The sequence below is a fragment of the Zosterops lateralis genome (assembly GCF_965231275.1).
Source record: "Zosterops lateralis genome assembly, contig: HAP1_HAP1_SCAFFOLD_55, whole genome shotgun sequence".
Taxonomy (NCBI): Eukaryota; Metazoa; Chordata; class Aves; order Passeriformes; family Zosteropidae; genus Zosterops; species Zosterops lateralis.
Genome location: NW_028154611.1, coordinates 300,233 through 319,303, shown reverse-complemented (window position 1 = coordinate 319,303; position 19,071 = coordinate 300,233). Strand labels below are relative to the sequence as shown.

General features: G+C 38.5%; 1 protein-coding gene across 1 annotated transcript in view; it reads left to right on the top strand.

Annotated features, from left to right (window-relative positions):
- LOC310923442 (F-box only protein 15-like) overlaps positions 1 to 19,071 on the top strand; it is a gene marked incomplete at its 5' end in the record, with an annotated part of 32,884 nt that overhangs the window by 4,958 nt on the left and 8,855 nt on the right. Inside the window, 7 exons of the mRNA XM_083885446.1 lie at positions 406 to 510; positions 4,042 to 4,275; positions 4,526 to 4,735; positions 6,528 to 6,657; positions 8,881 to 8,963; positions 10,106 to 10,251; positions 15,637 to 15,761. Of these exons, the coding sequence (XP_083741572.1) occupies positions 406 to 510; positions 4,042 to 4,275; positions 4,526 to 4,735; positions 6,528 to 6,657; positions 8,881 to 8,963; positions 10,106 to 10,251; positions 15,637 to 15,761 (1,033 nt within the window). The remainder of the gene's footprint in view (positions 1 to 405; positions 511 to 4,041; positions 4,276 to 4,525; positions 4,736 to 6,527; positions 6,658 to 8,880; positions 8,964 to 10,105; positions 10,252 to 15,636; positions 15,762 to 19,071) is intronic.

The following is a 19,071-nucleotide window of genomic DNA, read 5'->3' as shown; positions in this document are numbered from 1 at the left end:
ATGTATCTGCAGTTTTGCAAATGCTGGTGATTGTGGAATTGTGGTTAAAATCATGGTACAAGCAGTAAGGAACTGAAGCTAAATGAGATAGTTTCATATCAAACATAGTTAAAGTTAACAAAGTCTAATAAAACCTCAAACTTACAACTTTTTGTGTAATCGTGCTGTGCCACTGGAATAAGTTGTGATGAATTATTTTAGGCAAATGCCACATACCAAAGAGTGAAGTTACAGCCCAAACTCCACAATTTAACTCTTTAGGTGATTTTTTGTTTCATCTGTTTACAACCTGCTGCTTTCCACCTCTTCTGTTTTTGTCTGGTTTGAAATTAAAATTCTCTGCCATTGTAATTTCTGGAGTTTGCAGGCAAGTCTAACAGAATTCCTCTTTCTCTTCTTTTCTAGCATGCCATCAGAAATGCTGCTGAAGATATTTTCCTATTTAGATGCTGTGTCCCTACTGTCTCTTGGTTGTGTGAATAGACGCTTCTATGAGTTGGCCAATGACAAGTAAGGAAGAGAGAAGGTCTCAGTTTGTGCCCTAGTTGTGTTTACCTGAATTATGAGTCTTTCCAGTTCAGTTTCTCTGATGCCAGAGCACCTCTGGGCAGTTACTCTGCTGAAATTGCCCTGCACAGCGTACAGTACATGTTGCATGCAATTCTAGCTGTGCAGGGCCTGTTGTTTATTGGGGGTTATGAGGCAAAAACTAAATCCAGTGCTTTGAAATGTTGGTGTTAGCACTTTTTTAATTTTAAAATTTCTATATATTTATTTGTATTCACATGGACCTGCAGAAACTTTTCGGTTCAGGTGATCCTTAATGGTGTGTTGCCAGTAGCTTTATGGAATTGTAGCTTTGACAATTTTGAAGTCCTGCATACTTTATTCTTTCATTAGATTTTTGAAGAGGAATTGATTCAATCAAATGATCCACTAGTGGTTTTTATCTGTTGCTCTGTTTGTGAATCTTTGGTGACGTCTAAATGAGAACAAAAGAGACAAAGATAAATACCGACACGTTTTTTAATAAGGATTGCTTATACAGAGTTCATAAATTGCTCCAACCAATATCATGATAATTTTGTGAAAGGGTAAAGAGGAGACACTTGGGTTGGTGTGTGATAACTAGGATCTGGGCATCCTTTTCTTTGTAGGATTCTACTGCATTAGTGTTGTTTGAATGAGAAAATGTCTTCCTCTATAGGAAGTTGCTGTACCAGGTATGAATCTATTTCTCCCTTATTTACTAAAAATTGTGTGGTGAATTAGTTGGTTTACCTTGGCATTAATACCTTTAGAACTGATGAGTTTAAAGGGAAGATCTGTAATCCAGATTTAGGTTTTGAGGGTAGATAAAAATTGCATAGTTGACACAAATTACCAATCTTGGTATGTGTTTTCCACTTCAGGATGGTGAAGCAGGATAAAATCACTGTGGCTGTCCAGGGGAAGATGATTCATCTGTCTCCATCTCGACAATGTCTGTTTCCATTTTCTAATCTCAATAGAGATTAGTGTGCGTGCACAAATGAGACTTTGGAAAGAGTTAGTTTCCCTTATCTAGGAGCCTGACTGGTTCAGGGGGGACCAGGTAATTTCTTCCTGATGGATTTTCCTGGACCTTCTCAAGACCCTGAATCTTGCAGTGAATGAACAGAAGTTTTAATGGGAGTCACTGCATATTTCTGTGACAAATCTGACTGTGGTTTTTAGGATATTTCTGGTGTCCTGGATGTACAGGGAGCTGTCCTTGTTGCAACAGGACCATCAGTCTTTCATTGTGCTATGTCTGTGCTGCCTAATGCAGTGATTTGTCTTTGGGCTGTTCACTTGAACAGTTCTTGGCACTGATGTCTCTCCAGTGTAACTATTGAGGACAAGGAAATGTTTATGACCCTCCCTTTCTGTACCCTCCTTGTCACAGCATGGGATATTCCAGCCTTCCTACCATGCAGTGTGGGAAGTTCATGGGTATGGTCTGCCTGTGAAGGCCTGAGGATTCTGATCACCAGCAGAACGTGCTTGTGTGAGAGGAAGTGAGAGCACAGGGCAAAGTCTTTGCCACTGTGGTCAAGTGATGACTGATGATGATGTGTCTGATTCTGGCATCTGAGTTAGCAGTAGAAGATTTGTTTGGTTTGTTGTAGTCATGTTCAGTAAGAGACCTTGAGATGAGTATTAACAATTTGAGGCAAGAAGGGCAGGGCATGTATTCTGCTGTGAAAGAGGCAAACTTGTGCTTCCCTGTTGGATGCCTTTTTGATTTATCTGCCCTGACTTCTTCAGAAGTTGAGGATGAAGGGGAAGTGATACCTTCCTAAACACTTGTGATTCCAAGTCCTCCTTCATCTTCTTCTCTGTCTCCCTGCCCTAGCTGAATTTTTGAGTTTCTTGAACTAATTTCTTTGCTTGCCCAACACTGTTTTGGGAAAGGAAGATGCAATATGTTTCTGAGAGTGAGGATGAACATGGTAGGTATTTGTCCTTAGTCTATCTTCAGTCAACTAAATTGCCTGAGCCTGCAACTTCAAAATGCAGGAAATGCCTAGTACTAAGCCCTGTCTTTTCAGCATCATACAGTAAGGTGCAGAGTATCTCTCTCCATCAAAGGATATCTTTTTTTGGGAAGGAGTTTCTAGTTATCAGGAAAGTTTTATAGGAGGTTATTTTACTGGGTGTTTTAGGCTGGTGAAGACCAATTGGATGATACACAGCTCAAATTCCCCATGTGATGTTATGTTAAGGACATCTCTCCTTTTTTCATGACTGGACAGTTCTAAACTGCTTTGGAGTTAAAAAAAGAACTTTCCCCCTCCATCAGAAATGTTTTTATACTGTCTGGTAACTTGGCTACCCTTTATGGTCTTAAAGTAGAAGGATTTTAAAACTTTGTTTCAGTTATGGGGATTGTTCTTTATGTTACCCTTCCCACTCTGCTTTTGGTGAATGGAAGGTTGAAAACTCATGTTGACTGTGAACCCACCTTTACCAGTTATGGTAACTTATTGGTCTGTGTGTTTTAGACACTTTTGTCTTAAAAAATGGCAGTGGGGAATTCTGTCTATATCTGCAGAGCAGCAGGCTGGAAGGTTTTTGCGAAATTCCTGGGTCTGCTTGCATCAATAACCAGAGCTGGCTCTCAATATGTGGGGAGTTATTCTCAGTAGCTAATGAATTGAGAATGCTTTTGATGGGTAGGAGGCAGTGTGGGATGGATCTAGTCCTTGAATACTTTAAGGAGAAGGGAAGATGCCATACCATACATGCTAGTGTAAGTTTGCCTGAGGATAAGTGAGAACTGGTAGCCTTGCCGATAAATGGTAGAAAATGTCTCAACTATTTGTTGCCCTCACTAGTAATTTTCTTCAGTGCAGTTATGTACACTGTGTGTCTAGCATTTCAAAATTAGAAAACTTATTGGCAACCTATATTCACAGATTATTGATTGAATTTTTGTAGGTTCCTGGACTCAATGTTCTGTGAATTGTCCTAGAGATACTGGGGTGTGCTAGAGATACTGGGGTGTGAGGGGCTGAAATGTGAACTAATAGTTTTCCTGGCATGAAAGAGATGAACCCATCATTACAGTCACATATTTCTTTGACTTCAGAAAGTCATGTCTTCTCTGGGCTTTTCCAAAGAGAGTGCAGAAAGGATTGAAATTACATTAGTACCACCAAACAAAGGTGATTCTAATTGTCCTCCTCAGCTGAACTGAGAAACTTGAAGTCTACAGATGGTCTTTGTTGAATAGGAGATATTAAACCACTTTTTCCACTAGCTGATTTTCTATGAGGAGGACACATCATTGTTTTAGGGTGGAATTTTCAAAAATTTCTGCTTAACCTTTATCAGTTTTCACTTACTTGCTGACTGACTGTGCTGTCACAGAGCTTCATCCTGGATCCCATATTTTTGAGAAGACAGACAAGACTGGTTTTTTGCTAACACTGTGCTCAGTGGTAGCTGAGATGTGCATGTAAAAATGAAGTGACTATTCTTGAAATTTACTCCTCTTTATTCTATTTTTATTTTCAGTGGAATTTGGCTGAAACTTTATTCCAATTATTTGCAACCAAAATGGAAAATGAAGTCTAAACAAACAGAAGCTGTTTCTTTGGGCCGTGCTGCTCTACATGATAAAAAGCCTGGGTACTGGAAGAAAGAATACATCTTCGAACAAACGTGTGCCTTCAAGACTAGAGTAATGCGACTCGTTAAATTTCTAGATCCTTACACAGGTCTTCCATGTAAAAACAAAGAAGCTATGAAGTAAGCAATGCCTTGTCACAAAGATTTACTTCAGAACAATGTACAAAACATTAATGGCTTGGAGTAGTATAGAATTAGAGCTATAAAATGTATATCATAATGGAATGATGCAATGATAATCTATAAATGACTGAAACTGAGTCGCAGTTAGTAGAAATGTAAAAATTCTGTTGAAAGCATAGTTTAAATTTTATCACTTTGAGAATTTGTTTTTAAACACTCCTCTCCCCTCTCAATTCCTAAATAACAGAGTCTCTGGCTTGAGTTGGATAATTGTTCTAAAGGACAAAAATGGAAAAGAACATGTAGTAGAGAATCCAAAACTATCATTTAAGGACACATCTGTTACCATACTTTGGTATGGTACAGACTGGCCATGCTTGGACATCCTGTCAACCCTAAAACTGTTTGGAGTTACACCATTGCTTCCTGACCAAAACAGACCTCCCAGCAAGAATGGGTGAGTTTTAATATAGGATTTTTGAGGATTTTTTGGGTGTAACTGATTGATAATATGTCTGTAGGACCTATCTGACATTTGTTTGATTCAATAAGTTAACCCTTCATTTGAAAGCCTCCCCGCAGTAGTTCTTTCTATGTTCTTCTCTTTGGTAGAGCTTTTTAGAGAGGAATAGTAGAAATAGTATAATCCAGCAAGCTATGGCATTAATTCATAGGTTAATTGGCATGTGATATGCAGGCTGATAGGTCCTGACTTGGAAAGCTGAATCTAAGCCCTAGAGCATGAAAGAAAAATGTAAATCTAGAAGACTTTATTGTGAGAAATTTAGCTTGGAAGAGTTAATCAGTATTTATGTGGCTACAGTCAGGTATTCTATGTTGTTAAAATTTATTTTCTGTCTGGTAGGTGTGTATATGAATTTAGGGAACTTGATGTTTAACTATGTGTGCAGTCTTCAGTACATGCATATGTAGTCACACAGTCCACAGCATGTCCCTTGTTTTTTAATTTACATGTGTACAGTGGTTTTTGTCATTATATTCTAAAAAATAAATGAAAAGTGTTTATTTGAGGTATTTGGTTGCTGTCAAGGAGTTTTGCCCACATCTGGGCCTGTGTGTATAGTAGGTACAGAGTCAGCTGCCTGCTTCTTACACAAAGCCCCTGGCCATAGAGCTCTGAAAAGAGGGAATTGGTCACCTACAAAACATCTGGTTCTTCAACCATGAGCAGAGTATATACTTATAAAACAAATAAATCAAGAGAAGCCTTTTGTATAAAGTTAACTGAACAAGTCTTGCAGTCAAATTATGTGGGAAATGTAGTTGTTTTACCGAGATGATGATTCATATGTAGAAAATAAAAAAGCTTGCAGGCAGTTGATGTGTTTATTTCACAGAGTTACAAGTTTTAGAAATTGTGACTATAGATGAAGTCAGTGGTTTCACCAATTTCAGTATGTCATTGTTTAGACTATAAGGCAGTAGTGCAGGGACAGGCCTGATTGACTTAAAGATGGAAAAGGTTGATGTTGATCAAGAAGAAATGTTTTACTGTAAGGGTGGTGTGACACTGGAATGGGTTGTGCAGGGAGGTTGTGGATGCCCCATCCCAGACAGTGTTCAGTGTTTGATTGTAGGTGGTATTACAGTGATACTATGTGGAAGTCTAGGAACTGTTTTGAATATAGTAAGAGCCTGAGTCTGAAAAGGATTTGAGGAAGACTTCTTCATTCTGAGTAGGTAATGCAAACTCTTACTTACTGCCCTTTTTTAAAATGCATCATTAGTTAATAAGAGTGTTCATGAACTTATATTTAAGATTTTTTTGGAGCTAATGGCTTTAATTATAGGTAAAATATAGAAAAAAAATCTAAAAAAGGAAAGCTTCCTGTAGCACATGCTTTTAATTTATTATATGTACAGTTTGATACTTTCCTTTGAATTTTGCTTCTCAGTGATTTCATCTAGTATCAATAGAGTATGAAAAACAAGTTATAAAGTAATTCTGTATCTTGAAAAATTGGGCAAGTACGTAAGTTCTTTTTTTAAGCATGTTTTAGAAGATCGTAGTGTTTTTTATTTCTTTTCTTGTTAGGGGTTGAGATCCTGCTAGTACACTGTGGTTGTTCAAATGTATGGTTTATGATTCTGCATGGCAAATGCTTTCAAAACCATTTTCATCATGTGCTGCTGGTCAGACTTTACAGTTAAAAATGAAATTAAACTGAACTTTTACATGAATAAGGAGACACAGCCTTTTTACTTCATTCTGTATGTTCTTTTCAAAGACCTCGTCGATTTTCCTTGATTGCTGAATACCCTCTTGGCAACCTGACTGAAAGTAGTGTCGCAGTTGGTGCTGATGAGCTTGTCCAGCTCTTCAGTCTGAGTCCAGGACTGTTAGTAGGAATTTGGAAGGTAAGATAACATTTTGTTTCTGTATTTTATTATGATTTGAATGAAAAAAAAAAAATTGGCTTGTAGTTTGGGTTTGAGGAGGGCTTTTTTTTTTAATCTTCTTTTTTTTTCCCCTTTGGATTTTGAAAGATCTTGTCTAAACTAGTAACCACAAAACACATGTAGGGACAGTAAGTGGAAGATTTATTGTATCCTGAAGAGCTGTCACTATCATTCCATATTAGATGCTGTGTTCAATTTTATTTATTTTACAGTCTTCACATGCCCAAGTTTGATATGCTAGAATAATTTTAAATGGAATGGTTTGAGAAAAGAAGTGCTTCTTCCTCTGATTCATGCCATTACCTGCCCATGCCACTCAAAGTGATGAGTTCCCACATAGCAACTTAATTTTAATCTACATCACCAGGTAGCTGTATCCTGCTCCAGCAGCAGGAATGCTGTAAATGGTGCCCTTTTGGGGGTATTAAATTCTTGGTATTAAGAGTCTAGGTTAAGCAGTTAGCCTCTGTAGGGTAAGTGTAGACATGAATGTCTTTAGAGGGCAGTGCCGAACATCTGAAGTCGACTTCAGAAGGAATCTGCATCTTTGCATGGGATGCACTGGCACCTCTGTGTCTGCCTGTGGCTATGTAGGTCTGGGTGCTATGGAGGCCTGTTTCAGGTGTTCTGCTCTTGGTCTGAATTGAGAGGTGGTAGCCCTTTTTTCCTCCCCTCAGCCATGCTCTTGATGTAGACTTAGGTTATTTGGAACTTTCCTAAGGGAGGCTGTGAGCAGTTCCTCAAAGTTGTGTCTAATCTCCAGCTGCAAACATGCTGCCTCAAATGTACACAATCGCCAGAGGCAATGTTTAAAAGTGCAGAAGGACTATTTCTTTCACTCCTACTTAAAGGTAAGAGTGAAAATCCATTTCCTGGAAAACTTGAAAACCTGACTGGCATAAACCCATTATTGGTTGTTTCAGTCTGTGAAAATCTCTGCTAAGTGAACAGCCATTTCTCTCTTATCTTCAGACATTTTGTAGATGGGTGCCCCTGTATTGTTGGCTCTCTGGTCTTGCTCATGCATTGGCCCCATCCATGCTCAGAAAGAGAGATCTTTCAGCACCTGGAAATGGTTCAGTCATAACCAAGTTTCACATCATTGTTAAGAATCGAGTGCCTCACTCCAGTATATTTTCCCTGCTTGCTTTTCTGAACAGCAGTTCTTATTCTCTGTGTAGGCAGAGTAATATGAGGTAGTTAAGTGTCAGTGGGTGTAATAATTGTAAATGCCACACGTCTTGTTTTTTGCACATATCTGCATAACAGAAACCAAGGGCAGGTTACGTGGGCCTTCTGGTATTTGGACAGAGAAAGACTGAGAAATTATGAGATTGATAGATCTCCCTAGTTAAATCTTTTATAGCTGTAATTTTGCACTTTGAAAATACAGGAGCAGTTAAAAAGCCAAAAGTTTGAATAGAGGATGTCATTTTCTGGTAACCCAAAGAGATGAAAACAGTAGTTGCCCACATTTCAGGAGAGTAATAGACTTCTGGCAGGGAATTATTTTCCTATTGACTTCTGTGTTTGGAAATGCAGGATTTTAAAAAATGCATTTAAAGAAAAAAAAAAACTTGATATCCTAGTATTGTGTTCTTGAAGTAAATATATACCTCTGTCTCTAGTTTTCGCATTGATGTTTTCTCTGTATAGACATCTGTAGAAGGTTATGTTTTTAATGTTTTCCTAGGACTAAATAGTCTGGTGAAGACATGTTTTTTACTTTGAAATTCACAGTTTCTATTGAATAATTCTGTATTCCTCACTGATGTTAGCCCTCTTTGGAAATAGTTCTTTACATGGGAAAATAATCTTGATGTTTCAGCAGTTGGGAGTAAGTGCAGTTTGATTTTGTTTAGGTATCTTTTTAAAAGTGGTTATTAGAAGCTAGGGGCAATTCTTGGAGCTCTCATAATTTTTGCCTAGACATAGGTAGTTTCCCTCTCTTTCCCTGTAATACAGAAATTCTGTAATCTTTTATATATATTCTGTACTCTTGTGAAAAAACAGTAAAGGTTTTAGGAGTCCAAGTATTAAAGCAAGCCATTACTAACATTATTACAGTAACTGGCAGAGTAATAAGCGGCAGCATTTCTCTATGAATTTTAATGCTCAGAAAGACCTTGTGAAAAAAAGAATTTCCAGATAAAAATACATATACTTTAATTAACTTTTCAGGAGAAAAATGAAATTGCTTTTGTTATGGCGAATCTTCATTATAATCAACTTCTTGAGAGAAGCATTTTGGGTTCTGCTACTGTGTAAGTTTGGTTTTCCTTTGTGGGAAGTAAAGATAACCTTTTGAATAAAGCTTTGAGTTTTACAATTAAAATTGCCTGCTGGTAAGATGCTTATGTTTAGGCAGTAATTAACTATTCTTGTGTAATATAAACAACAGTTACAGTAAATACAAAAATGTAGAAGCATTTTCATACTAAAATATTGCCATCATTATGCTATTGTGGAGATAATTTAGTTAAAAAAGTGTACTAGTACTGGCTGTATTGAGAAAGTTAGAAATACACTGCCCATACTTTCTCCCTTTTCATAAGCAGTCTTTTTATTTCCTCTTCCTATCTGAAACAGTGATAGAAAAGAGGGAGACATTTCAGGAAGTAGAGAAGTAATCTTTGGCTGTGTAAGAGGGGAGAAAAATTCTGGTAAACTGGTGAGGTGCTTGCAATTATCTTTTAGTCCTATTCAGAGAGTAGCAGGGTTTCCTATTAAGTGTTTGTATATGTGTATATTGCAGTGTATAATGTAATACCTGTTTATACATTATAAACTGTTTAAAAATACAATTTTTTTTTTTTTTTAGCTTTAGAACAGTATTTGGGGAATTTATTTGCCACTCCGCTTTCTAGTCAGATACTTTTGTATCTACCAGTAGTCTTAAATGCCCACTATAACTCAGTGTGGCTCTTCTCTCACAGAATGTAAGATTTAACACCTTCTCTCTTAGTACCAGATTGGATCCTGTGTAGAAGTTGCTCAGTTGCCTCTGGCATGTGGTCACTTCAGGTCATTTATGTGCAGTAGTTATTTAGTTAGGCACAGGCAAAATAATTTCAATATTTGCTATTTCAGAGAAGTCTCTAGAGCTAGTGGGCTTTTAGATTTGTAGTTAAGCTGATGCTTTTTTCTTTGTTGAAGACAAATCCGTGTTTTGAAGTTTAACAGATGTACCTTTTAAAGTTGACTGCCATATTTTCTCCCTTTGGCTGGGCTGAACAGCTGATCAGCAGTTTTAGACACTGTATTAGTTTAAAAGAAGTGTGATGAACTAGAGATGTTTGATTTCAAAACTGTCTTAAGATGACAGTCTCAGTGTAGGGCTGTATGTTACATCTCTATTAAGTCATGTTCCCCCTTGCTAAATTCTATTATTTTTCTTTTTTTCAAGTCAATATACTCCTCCACCTAATCAACCTTTACTGGATGATATTGACTCAGAGTATGGACTGCATGAGTACAACCTGCATCTTGACCTTCAGGGCAGAACCTGCATGTACCTGTGTGGATCATTCAAGCGCCTCTTCTGCAGAAAACGTAAAGTTGACAGAACAATAATGTTTGTTTTAGAAATGATCCCTGTCTTTCCTTCTTGTATCCAGTTTCTCTCTTTTAAGGGGTGAAACTGAAATGGAATTTTAAGAGTAAGATGTCTGTTAGTTGTGTGGTTTCTTTATATCTGCATGGTGCTTTGTGTGGCATCCTAAGGCTGCTCTGTAAGAAGTCTGCCCATTGTTACATTTTTATAGTGTCAGGCCTGGGACTGAATTCTTCAGATTGTCAGGGTCTTTTCTTTTAGTTCTCTGCTGCATTAATAATGCGGTGGCATAGCTCTTGGTGCAGGCTGATGTTTCTTTCAGTTGTATTTTATAAAGGAGAGACAGTTTGTCCTCGTACAATTTGGAAGCTTATTTCTGTAGAATTCTCCTTGAGTATACTTTGGATGCACAGACAGATTGAAAATATAGATAAATTTGTAGAAGTTACTGTGAACTTTAAGATCTATAGTTTTTTTTTTGGTGAGCTTGAGGTTGCCTGTTCTGGCATCTCGTCATTGTGTGGTAAACAATTTCAGTCATTTTTTTTAACTGCTGCTTCATTCTGTTTTCAGCACTTCTTTCCATGAGACGTGATTGACCATCCCTGTTATTCTCATACAGCCCAAATTCATAATTGTACTGAGGTTTTGAAAAATACATGTGTGATCTCTCTTTTGACATAACTTCAGCATAAATTCCTACAGCTACATAGCTGTCTTTCTGTAAGCAGAGACAGATTAAAATATTAAAATTAGACATTGTCATGAATTTAATTTAGAATTAAGTACTGTAAATTAATTATTGCTCCCAAATAATTTTTTTTTGTATCGGCAGTAATTTTTTTTATCCACACTCCTGAGCAGTGCGGATTGCAGAACATGTTGTTTTTCGGTCAGTAGAGGGCACTGTTGTCAGACGTGAGCGCTTTTACCGGGCTACAGAATTTCCCCGTGATTTGGTTTGGTTTTTCTCGTTGGTGTTTGGTGATTCCAAGAGCTGTCATTTAGATGGCAGCCTTGTGCAGTGTGGAGTGTAGTAGTCCTTGAACCTGAAATATACCTGAAATACATTTTTCAGATTCCAGAAAAGTTGCAAGCTTAAACTAAATGAATAATTCTACGGCTAAAACTTCAGTGAAAGTCTACGCATGTAGCAAGAAATCTTACCTGAAGTGTTGTGTAGTACAAGAATCCTCTTTATATTATCAGAAAAAACCCCAAAACGTCTCAAAATTGGCAAGAGGATTGAGTTTTTGGAATTGTGTTGGTTGTTCTGGTTTAGCTGAATGTCATATTTTGTTTTCTAAAATGAAAATGTTATGCTCCTAGCAATACAGTTGCACAAGAAAAAGTATTATGTGGCATACTTCCTTTCTTGATACCACTTTCTTGCTGCTTAGAAGCTACTTCCACAAAAGATTAAGCTGATAAGCTGATCTTTATGCAAATTTTAGGAAATGTCCCTGAGCTACAGTTGTGATGCCATCTCACTTTGCAAGTTACAGAATCTGTTTTATGCTCACGAGTGTTTTCTGAATTACTGGTTTTGTGACCTTCAGCAGTGTGACAGCCACCAGATTCTGGTCTCACAGGACATCAGGCAGCTGAAGCCATGGTTCTGCAGACAATAAGCTCATTTGTCAACTTGTCCCTTCCATGTGCTCACACAATAATTCCTTGTGGAAAATGCTTGACTTCCTCCTGAAATGGTGTAGTGATGCAGCATATGGTTGTCTGCTCTCACATTTTTCATTCTAAGTTGTTGTTCATTTTTCTCATTTTGGTGAACATGGTGTTGCTGAATGTGGTGGCCAGGTTTGTCCAGACTGGTTGTGTTTGCTGGTTTGTGTTTTGGTTTTAGGCTCCCTTCTAATAATATTCTTTGTCCCTTCCTCTGGGAGGACTCTGAAGCATGGAAGTCTGCAATGTTCTTGTCTTGCTATTTTTGAAAATTCTCTACTGAGTCCAGTTTTATTTTAAATTATAGACATGCCCATGGCAATTTCTACAACTTGAGGCACAGATCAGTTGTCAGCTATTATACTGTTCTTTTACTTATTTATTGGTTTTCGTTAGGGAGCTCTAGGCCTTCCTAGGTTACCAGAGAATGCCCATTTGTATTTTGCAGAATAACTGGTTTATTTGTTCAATATTAATATTTATCTGCTTTTTGTTAGTGTCTATTAGTATTGAGCTTCATTTTGCTACTCTGTTTGCAATTCTTTTTGCAGAATTCTTAATATTAAATTAAAAAAGTTATGTCACACTTCATTGAACCAAGTAGATGGAGTGTATATGGCTTCAGATTTTTTTTTCTGTTATTAATACTTACATTACAGTAATTAGCTGGTTTGCCACTGTTTGGGCTGGGGTTTAGCATTTTGTTTTATTCTCCTTTTCATGTAAACAGAATTGGCAATATGGTCTCACTGGCAGATAGTGTAGGGTGAATATGCTAAATACTTTGTAACTGAATTGAAAATATTTAGAAAACTTTCCTTGTTTTCAGGAAGGTATGACAGGCTTTTCTCCCAGAAGACTCCCAGAAGCTATGAATCCAGCTTCTTAATAAATACTTTTGAAGTGTATTTACCTAGGTTTTCAACTTTTTAAGCACAGCTTTGTACCCACATGGTAGTTTAAGCTTTGACTTTTCAATGTCATTTCTTGTTGATGTAAACTGATGTGATGTGCTTGCAAAATGTGAGAGTTGATTTTTGTGTATTTAGAGAGCTTTTAAGATTTGTTTGAAAAATTTCATATCAGGCTTTTGAAATGTTTTGCTTGACCTTGAAGATTGATTTGCAAGTTTAAATAACCATTTCAGTGTCTTAAGGCTGGTTGTTGGCACCAGAATTAGTGTTAAGCACAGCTTTTCCTCTGAAAATACCAATCAAATGACAATTTGCAACAAAGGCTTGGTTAGCAAAACAAACTTCCTTGGCTTTTAGCTAAAATAAGTACTCCGGAACTATTGGTCTATTTGTTTCTTTCCCCTGCAGTTTGTCTACATGATATATGTTCTTTATTACCTTTACTTGGAAATATTTGTTCCCTATAACTTACTCTGCTGCTTTGCTGCTATGCGTGTCTTGCATAAACCAAGGACTAGAGATGTTATAAGGGGACAATGAAACAAAGTCTGGATCAGGCTGAAGAAAGCCCTGTCCAATTTGCTTTCTCTGTGTTTCTCTTCATATGTTTAACATAGCTTGTTCTGTCCTTTAATTTCATTTTCTTATGTGACTGGGGTGAGGAAGGGAAGACTTCAGTACTTAGCCTGCAGTTCCTTGCTTGTTTCTAGGCAGACTTTTCCCTCCTCTGGAATATAAAGACTGCAATGGAGCTTTTATATTAAAAAAACCCATATATAAAGACTGGATTAACCAGCCCATGAATAATTAGCCTTCAGATTCTTGATCTGTTGCCTATTTCCATTCTGGCTAAAGTTAAGAAGTAACTATAATACACCTTAGCCAGCTGATCTATCTAGCAGTGGTGTATTAATGTCATGCAGTGGCAGTGATGTCCTGGGCTTCATTAATTTATTAGCAGAATGCTTTTTTCAATCCATTTTTAATCCATTCAAACTTCATTTGATTTGAATGAGTAAGAGAAATGGCCACTTCCATTCAGACTGGAATTGTGGATAACCAAATAGTCATCTTAGAAAAAAATGCTTGTTGACTGATGTTTTCAAATCTTGTTCAAAAACTCAACTTTAAGTGTGGTCTTTCAGTGGTTAGTTAGTAAACTAAGTAAAATATTTTTACCTTGAATGACATTTTGTCATTGAATTTGATTTACTGAGGTTTTGGAACTGAACCATTTGGACAGGTATCAAGTTAATGCCCTTTTTCTACTTTGAGCTGGGTCCTGGAAACGAATTCTGCTTACATTTTTCTCACTGATTTCTTTTGCACTTCACTGCAAAGACAGTGGGTATCATGGTCCGGACGATTGCATTTTCCTTCAACCATACAAAGTATTTCCTACAAAATATTTCCTGGGCATGGTCACGTTGGTTACTGTATTCACACTCCTATTCCAGACAGTGTCTGTATTGAAAAACCTGCAGCTGTTGTTCTCTGTCATGTGCTGGGCTGCTTCCTCCCCAGAGTAAGTATTCTCTGGACTCCCCACTGGTGAGTGATGCCTTTCCAGCATTGGTTTGTGCCTTGGCTCTACAGCACCAGTTCAGAGAAGTTTTTGGCCTCTGTGTTGAAGTGTGGGCTTTCTTTCTCCTTCACTGCCTCTAACGATCTGCTTCAAGCAGCCACCAAGCAGAGGTTTTGCTGGCACTGCCTGCTGGATGCAGCCATTTAACTCACAGCCAGCCTTTCTGATGTTGCTTCTTCTGTCTGTGGCCTCATGCTGCTACTTCAGCTTGATCGAAGGAGAATCACAGGCAAAACACTTCCTTTTTCACTCTGTCACTTCCATCTTAAACCTCTGCAAGCCCCTTAGCTTGTTACCTTACCATCCAGGACCTGCTACTGGATCCTGACAGGCATTATATTCCTGGGAATTCCTTCTCGCCCTTCTCATTTGTCTCCTGCAAGTCCTAGATATTTTCTTTTTTGTACTGAGGTCTCTAGTGCTTTTGTTTTGCTCTTTTGAGAGAGAATCTCTTGTTCAAGGAAACTTGTCTAAGGGATGTCCTACCAAGAAATCTGCTTGTGTCATGTGATGCTTTTATTTTCACTTTTCTTTGTAGTCAGATTGTGTTCATTATAATGTTCCCAAACTTATAATTAGAATGTTGGAGTCCCTGGTTCCTCCTCTGATAGCAAAGGAAAAAAAAAAAAAAAAAAGTCAATCTCTTCTGAGAGAAGAGATACCAAAGAAATATGGATATACGTAGTAATAAAAAAATCACAAATCATAGTAGTTCTGCCAAAAAAACCCCAAGAACCAGGAGTTTTGGAAAGCTACTTTAAAAAAAATTAAATTCATAATTTAAAAACTTGATTCAAATCAAATCATAATGCATGTCAATTTAAATGATGCAATATCCTTTCTAAGGAGAAATTGTTACCTGTATACCCTTTTTATTGGGTTGAGTTTCCAGTTAGAGATGGAAGTGTTGAATATGAAATTTACTCCTTGCATCCTTGTGTAAGTTCTTTAGGTGCCATTCCTATTTTTATGCTAAAAAATACAAAAGAATTTTTAGCTGCTATTTCTGCTGTGGATCACAGAATCAAACTTCGAACTGCAACTTAATTCCTCTATGAAGTGCTTGATATTTAGCTGTTGGTGTATGGCAGGGTTTCTTATTGGTGAGTGAGATGAAAAAGACATGAAAAGGAGAACATTTACAGCGTACTTGGACTGAATTTGATTTATACTGCTGTAATGTTGTATATTGTTTATATTTTCAGATGACATTGAAAATGGATACCTGAGGCTCAGAGTTGTAAACTTGAAGGATAATAGGAAGCACTTTCCTATTACTGGGACACTTGGCATATGCTGGGAAACAGATGTGTTTAAAGGCAATGTAAAGGTCAGAAATATTTTTTTGTTTGTGGAAATGCTTATCTCAAAACAGAATTATGTTTGTGCATCTTAAATATGCTAATTTTAAAACAATTTTTTGATATATAGAAGGTGTCTGTTACTAGACAAAGACCTGTGTTCCAATATTTTAAAAAATAAGTGAATTTTGAGGAAAAACATTTTCTGCTTTCTCTCATAGTGTGTGGATTGCATGCTAGACTCATTCATGTAATGTGTGTTATCACTCCAGTGCTTTCCACTCAGCAAAGATGCTGTGGCTGACCAGCCTTGCTTGTAAATGCTGGACAAAAAAAAAAAAAAGAAAAAATACTGCAGATGTACTTTTTGTGAGGGCTTTTTTTGGGTTTGATGTGAGGGTGGGTTGGTTTTTTTTGTTTTGTTTTGTGGTTTTTTGTTTGTTTTGGGTTGGTTGGTTGGTTGGGGTTTGTTTGTGAGCAATAAGCCTTGAACCTCTGGGGAAATACTCTGCAGTTCTGTGGTGTGTATGCAGTGAAAGTTAGGAACTGCTGGGGAATGTTAAAATGCCAGTGGCCACAGGGAGAAACTACAGACCACATCCACACAGTCAGCACCTAGCTCCAGTCAGGTACATCAGTCAGCTGGATTAACTTTTTATTTTTTTAGAGGAATGCTCACACATTCTGTTGGATAAAATTCCTGAAAGAGTTACTTCAAACAAAGCTTCAGATTATTTCTGTACCTTTTGCAATAGTGGTGAAGGCACATATTTTTAAATGTACTTTATCGGCGTGAATGTTTCAGAAGTTGTAAAAATTCTGATGAATGTAGTTTAAGCACTACTGGAAAATCACTTAGTTCAACACTTGATTTCAAATTTGGCACTTCTTTTGAAAAGACCCTCAAAATTAATAAAACTGCTGTTTCTGCCAATCATGTATAGATGTGGAATGAAATATTGTTTGATAAGGTGAGACTTTTTTACTGAGGCATGTGTTGACAAAACAAGGGACAATATTTTTAAACTGAAAGAGGGTAGATTTAAATTGGACATTGACAAAAAAAGGCAAAAAAATTCTTTCGCCCATGATGAGCATGGTGAGGCAGGGGAGTTGGAATTAGATGACTTATGTAAGTCCCTTCTAACCCAAATCATTCTGTGATTTTAACCCGAGTCTAATCTGTGATTCAGCTGCTTGGCAGGATTTTTTTTTTCCATGAAAATACTCCTGAGTAGTATATAAGAATTTAGGAAGTTATCTGACAGAGGAAACAGCTGTGGCTGTAGTCTTTAGTTTTTCAGTTTTAGTCTCCCTCCTATGTGCATACGGCATAAATTATATTGAGTGTTTGTTTCTACGACAAAATAAAGAATACAATTTTTTTAAATGCCTCATTTTGGGGTGACAGATAGAATTTGTCAGCATATAGCCATGGGTTGAATTCACTGTGGTCTTTACCATAAGTGTCTAAAATTCTTAAAATGTGTGGAGGCCGAATAACATCAGCCACAGAAGTAGGACATTCCACTACTTGGAATTTATTTGAATTTTGTTTAATACTCTTAAGGAAAACCAAAAAACCCAAAAGCTTTCTTGGCACTTCTGGGTTTTTTAGTAAAAAATTTAATTGCTGAAGTACAGATAGTTGGAAATTGTCATGGCTTAGGAATGGTATTCTCCAATTTAATGTTCTCACTGTAACCACTCCAAATCACACTCTCTACTGGCTCTCTCCCCTTCCTCTGCCCTGTGCTGAGCTGGAGGGGAGAACTGGAGGCACAAAGGTAAAGGTCAAGGTTGAGATAAGAGCAGTTTACTGGAAACAGCAATGGGAGAAGAAAATGGAGAGTAGCAGCAACAAAATTAATAATAAGAAGGTACAAGAGAGGCGAGTGATTAACATGCAAACATGCATGTGAAGGGAGGAACTCAACCTGACCATGCCACAATAGCCTGACTGAGAAGAAAACCTTTTCCTTGCTCCTGGAAATGAGATGAGGTGGTATAGAACAATGTCACTGTGTTAGCCATGCTACCTCCTGGCTGCTGCAAAAATTAACCTGATCCTGACTAGAACCAGGAAGGAAATGCATGGAAACCTCACCATCCCACCACCCAACACCATCCCTGTGGTGGTGCTTAAATTCAATTCCAATTGGGTTTTCACTGCTCCGGTTTGGTTTTATAATTTGTGTTTTATAATTTTGTATTTATTACTATTGTTTAAGATGGCCTCTCCTTCCCTCTCCTTCTCTCCTTCCCTCAGACTTTCCTTCCCCCCGCCTCAAACCTTCCCGCCAAAATCTTGTTTGTCCTGGTAACCCCATCCCATAATGGTTGTTTGCCACTTTTCGGTTACCTGTCAATCTTTAAGTTATATAACTTCCCCACCCCCTCATCATGTATTCCTCCTCCCCAAGTTACTTCTTATTGGTTCAAAAGTTCTGCATCCCTCATTATATGTTGGCAAAGAGTTTTAATTGGTCCCACGCAATCCCACCCCTGAACCCACCTAATAAAAAGCCGTGCCATCTTGAGGCCAGCGTCTCTCTCCGGAGCGCTGCCTTGGGGCTACGCATCCCTTGGTTGCACCCCCTGAGAGTCCCGCCTTTCTATTCTGCGCACCATCCGCACCTTGGTCGAGTTTGCCCACGCCTCTGGCAAAGTGAGCCCCTGGATGTAGTGGCGGCAGGGCTGGCCGGAACTGCACCCATTGGAAAAAGCCGAACCACTGCAAGCTGGCGCCCAACGTGGGGCTGTCACGCGTGGGCGAAGAACTGGCAGCTCGACGGCGACGGCTCTGACGCTGTGCCCTCAATTTGAGAGCCACGTGCTCGAATCCGGTCCGTCAGGACCTTTTACGGATTTTTCATTGTCGTCGCGCCTCCTAGTGGAAGCAGCCTTCAGGTGCGCTCCCGGGAGGGAGAGGAGGGTAGCTTCGCAGCACCCAGCGAAGTCCTCTTCAGTGCGGATTTACCCCAGACCAAACCACTGTACCCACGCAGGAACCAGGGACGGGTAAGCGTGTGAGCCCCTTGCCCTCACCCTACCCAAAAGGGAAGATCCAGCCCAGGAGAGACTGTCCTCGGGGGGATCCAGCCGCGCGGCGCCCGTGGGGGGGTTGTTTTCCTCTCTCGGGTTTTTGTTTCGCGGTTCCTGTTTTTATTTCTTTTTGTTGTTTTATGTTTTGAGTTTCCGCGGTTCCGAGCTGGTCCCAGCTCGCTCCGGGATCGGGGGAAGCGACACGGGCGCGCCGCGGGAAGAAACCGGGGCCGCGAGATTGGGAGCAACACGGCAGAGCCCGTGGTGTAGTGGTTAGGGTTCAGCGCTCTGACC